The sequence below is a fragment of the Hemitrygon akajei genome, chromosome 31, assembly GCF_048418815.1.
Source record: "Hemitrygon akajei chromosome 31, sHemAka1.3, whole genome shotgun sequence".
In the NCBI taxonomy this organism is placed as follows: domain Eukaryota; kingdom Metazoa; phylum Chordata; class Chondrichthyes; order Myliobatiformes; family Dasyatidae; genus Hemitrygon; species Hemitrygon akajei.
The window spans coordinates 17,869,686-17,877,112 of NC_133154.1; the positions used below are offsets into that span (position 1 = coordinate 17,869,686).

The 7,427-nt window shown below is 47.3% G+C and overlaps 1 protein-coding gene across 1 annotated transcript; it reads left to right on the plus strand.

The window, feature by feature from the left end:
- Positions 1-878: 878 nt before the first annotated feature.
- Positions 879-7,222, plus strand: tomm22 (translocase of outer mitochondrial membrane 22 homolog (yeast)). Its single transcript, XM_073033937.1, has 4 exons — positions 879-1,112; positions 2,113-2,231; positions 4,658-4,775; positions 6,197-7,222. Exons 1-4 carry the CDS (start codon positions 894-896, stop codon positions 6,272-6,274), a joined length of 534 nt encoding a protein of 177 aa, XP_072890038.1. The 5' UTR covers positions 879-893; the 3' UTR covers positions 6,275-7,222.
- Positions 7,223-7,427: the final 205 nt, after the last annotated feature.

Consider the following 7,427-nt stretch of genomic DNA (forward strand, 5'->3'; position numbering starts at 1 on the left):
TATTCATTTCCATAGATGCTGCCCGACCTGCTGAGCACCTCCAGAATCTTGTGCGTCTTGCTTTGGATTTCCAGCATCCGGAGAATCGCTTGTGTTTACTACCTCATTATTTATCTATTTATTTGTGTAATTCATAGTAATTTTTATATTTTGCACTGTGCCACTGCCTCAAAACACATTCCACGGCATATATTTCAGTGTTGATAGAGTTAATTCGGATTTACACTACCTGTGCTGAACTCAGGTGTGTTGGCTCCGGGAGATGAGTGGTTGTTGTGGTATTGGGCCGATTTACATGGATGAGGTGGATGGTTGTGGGTCGTCAGGATCATCAAGGGACAGCAAGGGGTGAAGGAAGGCTCACAGAACTGTCGGAACTGCCGGCAGCAGGAGATGACACCGGTGTCTGAAGAGAGTGGTGAGGGTAACTCAGCTATCATAGTCCGCAACTGCGAAGGGCAGCGTTCAGCAGCTTCGTGGTCAGCTATCTCAGGCCTGCTCACCGCGCACAGCTAAGTTGTGAAGCCTGTGACGATTAACAAACTTAGAAAACCAGCCCCTACTCGCATTAAAGCTAACAATATCACTGAACAAAGGCGACCATAAATTTCACACGAAGATGATCGGAACTGAGTGTTGTTTATTTTCTTTGTTTCATGCTCAATGTATAAACTCAACATTTTCTCCATTTTTGTCATAATCGGGTAACAATCTTAGAGACACTTGTCATGAATCAATCGCTGCACTTTTTATTTTCTCAGCATTTTTCTTTATGCTTCTGATCGTGGACTCATCCAGGCCGAAGTAGCGCCCCAGAGCTGTGTTACCCTCACCTGGGTATAATTTCCAACTTTTTTTTCCAAGTGTTAAAGCGGTTCTCTGCCGCTTGGCTGATGCCCAGGACGCGACACAGGATCTTGCAGCCCCCGGTCTCGCCACTCGCTGCAGAGTCCTCCGGCCGACAGGTGGCGGCATTGCCGGCTGAGACGCGCATGCGCGGCGTCCTCGGCCTAGTGCAGGAGCGCGGCGGCGGCGGTCAGATGGCGGCAGAGCTGAGTGTGGAGCGGCGGCTTGATGCCGGCGACGAAATCGAGGACGATGATGATGACGATGTGAGGAGCCGGGAGCTGGGGTGGGGTGGCTGTGTCCGTGTCCGTGTCCGTGTCCATGTCCAGGGCCGGGCGGGAGTGTGGGCCGAGGCCTGGAGTTAGAGTTCCCGTGACCCCCGCCCGGTCCGGCCGCCCCGTTTCCCCCCGCCAGGCCCGGCCCTGTTACCGATCTCTACGGTGGTCCCTCGGCCCGGCTACCGGAGCCTTTCCCGCTCTCTGGAGCCAGCGGCCGGGCCCTGGTACCCAGGCCACGCTCCACGCCGGTCTAGATTAATCCTGGTTCTCCCGGACATCTCTTTTCCCACGGCTCTCCAGGCTCCTCCCGTTGTAGATCCTAATCATCCCCCATTGGGACCCGGAAACTTTGGAGATTCCCCCACTTGAAGTCTGTCTTTGCATCTGGCTGGTTTCCTGCCAAAACTAATCCTTAGTGTATTTTTTTCCCCCTAATTTAACACGTTTTGCGAGTGTGTGTTGTAGGGGGAGAGATTATTAAGATACAACGCGGAGTAGGCTCTTCAAGCCAAGCTACCCTCCAACCTACCTCTCTAATTCTGGCCTAATCACAGGACAATTTACAATGACCAGTTAACCTAGTAGCCGGCACGTTTTTGGACTGTGGAAGGAAACCTGAGCACCCGGAGGAAACCTACGTAGTCACAAGGAAAACATACAAACCCCTTGCAGACAGCGGTTGGAATTAAACCCCGGTTCTAGTACTGCAAAGCATTGTGCTAGCCATAGTGGTACTGTTCTGCCCCAATTTTGGATTGAAGTATGTGTAAGTGGCATGAGGCTTTGATTTTGGGGTGCCCAGTTAACATTTGGGTCATCATATTTGGTGAATAACCTAAATGAAGTGCTGTGGCCTGTGATCTCCCTGAGCACCTTAGCACTTTGGCCTGTGCTTCAACTGAACACAGATGATCTGTGTTGCAATCTTAGCATTCCATTGCGCTGGTGATAAAGGTTTTAATTCTGCTTTATCATGCTATGCTTGCAGTTGGATGAGTCCCTTGCGGAACGACTGTGGGGTTTGACGGAGATGTTCCCTGAGGGAGTACGAAACGCCTCGGGGGTAGCCGCCAGCTGCTCGCTGACGTTGGCCAAGAAGCTGTACAGGTGTGAAGCGGGCAGCGCTGTGCGTTTTCTGGAAATGGCGGTGTGTGCTGGAGGTACCAAGCAGCTCGCAGAGACTGCAACAGTGTGGAAGGTGTTAAAGCTGGGGAATTACTGAAGTTTTAATTAAAAGTGTGTTATCGTTCAGCTGCACTTATACCTAGAGAGTGATCCTGGACAAGTGGGAAGTGGTGGAAGGAGAGCACTTCCAAGTGGTGGAACCTGGAGTAATGGTCTATCTGCTGGGGGGTGGGAACTCATTGGGTCAAACAGCATCTGTAGGGAAAGGGGGGGTACGAGGAACTGCTGCAAGTTTTGGGTTGAGGCCCAGCATCAAGCCCGAGAGTGTAGAGCAGGGGTTCCCAACCTGGGGTCCACCGACCCCTCAGTTAGTGGTGAAGGTTCATGGTATGAAAAAAGATTTGGAGCCCCTTGCTGTGGAGAGAAGATGGTCAGTATGAAGAGAGGAGGGTGGGTAGGTGAGACAGGGCCAGTGGGTGATAGTTGCACTGGCTGTCTCAGACTAGAGCAGAGCCTTGACCTGAAACGCAGACTGTTCCTAGCCCACCCTCACGGGTGCTGCCCCACCCACTGGATCCCTCCAGCACTCTCTTTTTATGGCCATAATTCAGTTTGATTTAGTGTTGGTGTGAAAAAGAGCCACACTGGAAATGCTTCGAATGGGGAAAGATCATTTATGCAGAGAGACAATTTAATGAAAGTACATTAGAGATTGCGACTTGAAGGTAGATCAATACCGTAGGAGTGGAATGGATATTGCTTTCATGGAAGATAGATAGATAGATAGATACTTTATTCATCCCCATGGGGAAATTCAACTTTTTTTTCCAATGTCCCATACACTTGTTGTAGCAAAACTAATTACATACAATACTTAACTCAGTAAAAAATATGATATGCATCTAAATCACTATCTCAAAAAGCATTAATAATAGCTTTTAAAAAGTTCTTAAGTCCTGGCGGTAGAATTGTAAAGCCTAATGGCATTGGGGAGTATTGACCTCTTCATCCTGTCTGAGGAGCATTGTATCGATAGTAACCTGTCGCTGAAACTGCTTCTCTGTCTCTGGATGGTGCTATGTAGAGGATGTTCAGAGTTATCCATAATTGACCGTAGCCTACTCAGCGCCCTTCGCTCAGCTACCAATGTTAAACTCTCCAGTACTTTGCCCACGACAGAGCCCGCCTTCCTTACCAGCTTATTAAGACGTATTTATTAAGATAAATACTGTACATAGAATGAGAATCAGGTTTATTATCACCAGCATGTGTTGTGAAATTTGCTAACTTAGCAGCAGCAGTTCAATGCAACACATGATAATATAGAAATAAAGCAGTCAATTATAGTAAATTTACATGTGTATGTATATTAGATTGAAAATAGATTTAAAAAGTGCAAAAGCAAATAGTAAATTTTTTGAAGAAGATGGTATTCATGTGTTCTGTGCCCATCAGGTGGCAGAAGGGAAGAAGCTGTTTCTGAATTGCTGTGTGTGTGCCTTCAGGCTCCATAGAAGAGGAATATCAAGGATCAATTTAATTCACCACATACATTTACATAAGGAATTTGCTGTGGTGGTTGTGACTTGTAACAAAACAACAGCTATATTACACAACTATAAATAACAAAGAATTATATAAAAGTAAAGTTAGAGGTTATGGAGTAAAATATACTCCATTTTATGATATAGGCCAAGTCATTGGGTGTATTTAAGGCAGGTTCTTGATTAGCCAGGGCATCAGAAGGTATGGGGTGAAAGCAGGGGAGTGGGGATGACTGGAAGAACTGGAGCAGTGTCTTATGATCTTGTATCATAAAATCAGCTGGTTGAGTGGTGTCACAACGTAAACCTTGCACTCAACATTTGTAAGACCAAGGAATTGATTGTGGATTTGAGGATGGGGAAGTCAAAGAAATTTACTTTGAACTTTTTGGCATATGTCAGTGATATTAAATCTGAGTATGATGTGGCATCTTTAAGACGTGTGAGCTGCTAGACCCTGGCAGACTGTTTCCCAAGATTCTAAAGGAAGGAAGAGAGGAAGTGTACCCCTTCTTTGCTGATAGCTGACTAAAGTGGTTTGCTGAAATCCAGCCAACTCCTTGCACACTTTCCATTTGTGCTGGGTTAAGTGTCGAGCTGGTAACTCAGCCTCATAAAAGAAACGGCAAGGTTGCTGCCCGATGTGCCAAACAGTGTGCGGGGAGGGACTTTATTATTATTGCAATGAGATAAAACTCTCAATGTGCTCCGCCTGGGTCTTAGTAACAAAAGATCCGTGCTCCAAATTGCTCAGGAAAGTGGAACGGTTTGAGTGATGGGTTTGAAGTTGGACAGACCGGACTGCCTGCTGGTCATGGACATAGAGGAAATGGAGTCGTAACGTTAAGTTGATGTGTTTTACAGCTTCACTCGCTCGGCCCTGTGGGTGGGGACAACGTCCTTCATGATCCTGATTCTCCCAGTAGTCTTTGAAACGGAAAAACTACAATTGGAGCAACAACAGATCCAGCAACAGAGACAGGTGAGGACTCGGCTGTGGGCTGGGCCCTGGGATGGAGGGGGACGCTGCGCCCGGGAGTGCTGGGGAGAAGTGACAAGCAACTGGGCCCGCTGTGTGAGGAACGGCTCAGAGGAGGGGGGACTGGGTGAAGCTGGAAGAGCCACGGCCCTGTTCCCACTGAGCTGTGTGGCGGCACGGTAACTGAAATGTGAAATATTTTTTCAGTTGACGTGCATTTGATTAGATAGATAGATAGATAGATCCAATACCCTCCAATTAATAAATAAATTCAAAAGTAGGTGATTTTTCCATTTTCTTTCCAAATATTCATAGTATGCATATTACATATAGAAACATTTAAAATGCCACATGGTTTTCTGGCCGTGTAAAAATTTCTTGGTTGGTCCATGCAGGTGTAAAAATGAAATGAGTGGGAACATTGGCCAGGGTACAGCTATGCAAGGAGTAGCGTGACCAACATTGTACCACAGAACAAAGGAGTGGTTGTGGGTGAACCCACAGCAGGTCCCTCTCTCTGTTCTGGAGTAGTTGGCCAGTCTGTCTCCTCTGACGTTAGACAATGTGTGAAATGAGATTAAATGAGGGGGTAACAATTATTTTGTTCTCCATTGCACTTGTGCACTGGAAGTGACATTAAACAGTCTTGAACTAGGACAAGGAATGTAGCACTGAATCTACAAGTTAGGCATTCTGGAAATCTGGCCCTCAATCCAGACAGGAAGCACTTCTGGGCCTTCATAAGATACCCGGTGGCCACTTTATTAGGCACACTTGTTTGTTAATTCAAATATCAAATCAGCCAATCATCAACTGGATGCATCAAAGCATGCAGACATGGTCAAGAGGTTCAGTTGTTCAGACCAAACATCAAAATGGGGAAGAAATATGATCTAAGTGACCTTGACCATGGAATGATTGTTGGTGCCAGACAGGAATGTTTGAGTATCTCAGAAACGGCTGATCATCTGGGATTTTCACGCACAGAGAGTTCACAGAGAATGGCGTGAAAAAGCAGAAGCATCCAGAGCAGCAGTCCTGTGAGTGGAAGTATCTTGCCAATGAGAGAGGTCAGAGGAGACTGGTCAGACTGGTTCAAGCTGGCAGGAATGTGACAGTAACCCAATCATGGGGATGGGCCTGCTGCTTTGCATCTGAATGTATCGGAAATAATTTGGAAAATGTGTGGCTCGGGTGGTTGATTGTTGGGTTGAGTTGTCCTGTGATCTTGGCCATTTACTTGTAAACGTTTTGTCAGCGTAACCCACAAGACCCCACAATTAACAGTGCCCTGATGATCTCTCCTCATGCGGTGATGAAATGTTTGCAAGTGAATTGCCAAGATCGGAGAACAACTCAACCCAAACTTATTTTATACTGTTCACTTCCTGATCTGACTTTTTTAAAAAAAAAATAATTCACAGATCCTACTGGGTCCGAACACAGGGATGTCCGGAGGAATGCCAGGAATGCTGCCGCCACCACTTCCAGGGAAAATATAATGGACTTGACCCTCCCCTCCGAACAGGAATTGCTGGTGGAGGAGGGATTAAAGGACGGACCTTGGGGAGGGAATTTGATAGCACCTACCGACTCTGAGTCTGCAGCCCATCGCTGAGGAGGATCGAGCTGGTCCAAGTCCGATGAATGGAGCATCGCGTCTGCTGGTTGTGGGAGGGGGAGGGTTGGGGATAATGAACTAAAATCTGCTGGATAGTTCATGGGAGAAGGAGGAGGCAGCTCAGTGAGTGCTCCAGCCCTGTTATTCATAAACTGCAGTGTGATTGTTCACGGCATCTTTTATCATCAAAGTGTATGAGTTGTTCTGCTCCAGTTGTTTATGTGTGTCGTTGTGTTCACCAGGTTCAGCGAGGGGTGTGAGGGACACCTCTACCAGTCCTGAGCTCCATCTAAACCAGGGGTTCCCAACCTGGCGTCCGCAGACCCCTCGGTGAATGGTAGAGGTCCCTGGCATAAAAGAAAAGGTTGGGAATCCCTGCTCTAAACACAAAACAAGCTCACCCTGCATCTGTCTGCCTTACAGTGCCAAGTATTGCAAAGCCAAAAAATCCTGCCAGCTGTTGCAAAGACAGGCACGTTCAGTGCCTGCAGTGACGCATTGCTCGGGGCAGTGAAGCTTATACAGTCGGGGAATGAGCTCTCACCAAAGGGAGAGACTGTTGCCTGCGACTCAACACCAGCTCCAGACCAATTATCCACAGGGTATTGGGCGACCAGTGTGTAAGGTGAGGTGGGAATGGGTTCGCTGAGGCTGCAGGCTGAAAGAGACTGAGCAGGTTCCAACTTCATGGCTTACACCTGACTCTGGGTGATTGGATGGTACAGAGGCCAGCCTGAACGTGCTGCCTGCAGAAACGGTGACAAGTTAACACGGAGCTGTTTGAATTGTATTGTGGTTTAATAAACATCTGGTGCTGGATTGTGAACAATTTAATCTTATTTTAAGAGGACACACACACACTTGGAAATTAGTGCAGTTACGTCCAGGCTCAGTGAGTGCAGACAGGCTCCGATTCTGGCCTTTTCCCACCGGCTCACTGATACTGCATGGAAACCACAGAGGTTGCACTGCTCCGGTGGGACTTTTCAGTAATTATGATATAATGGCATTTAGTCTCTCTGTGCACTTCCCCC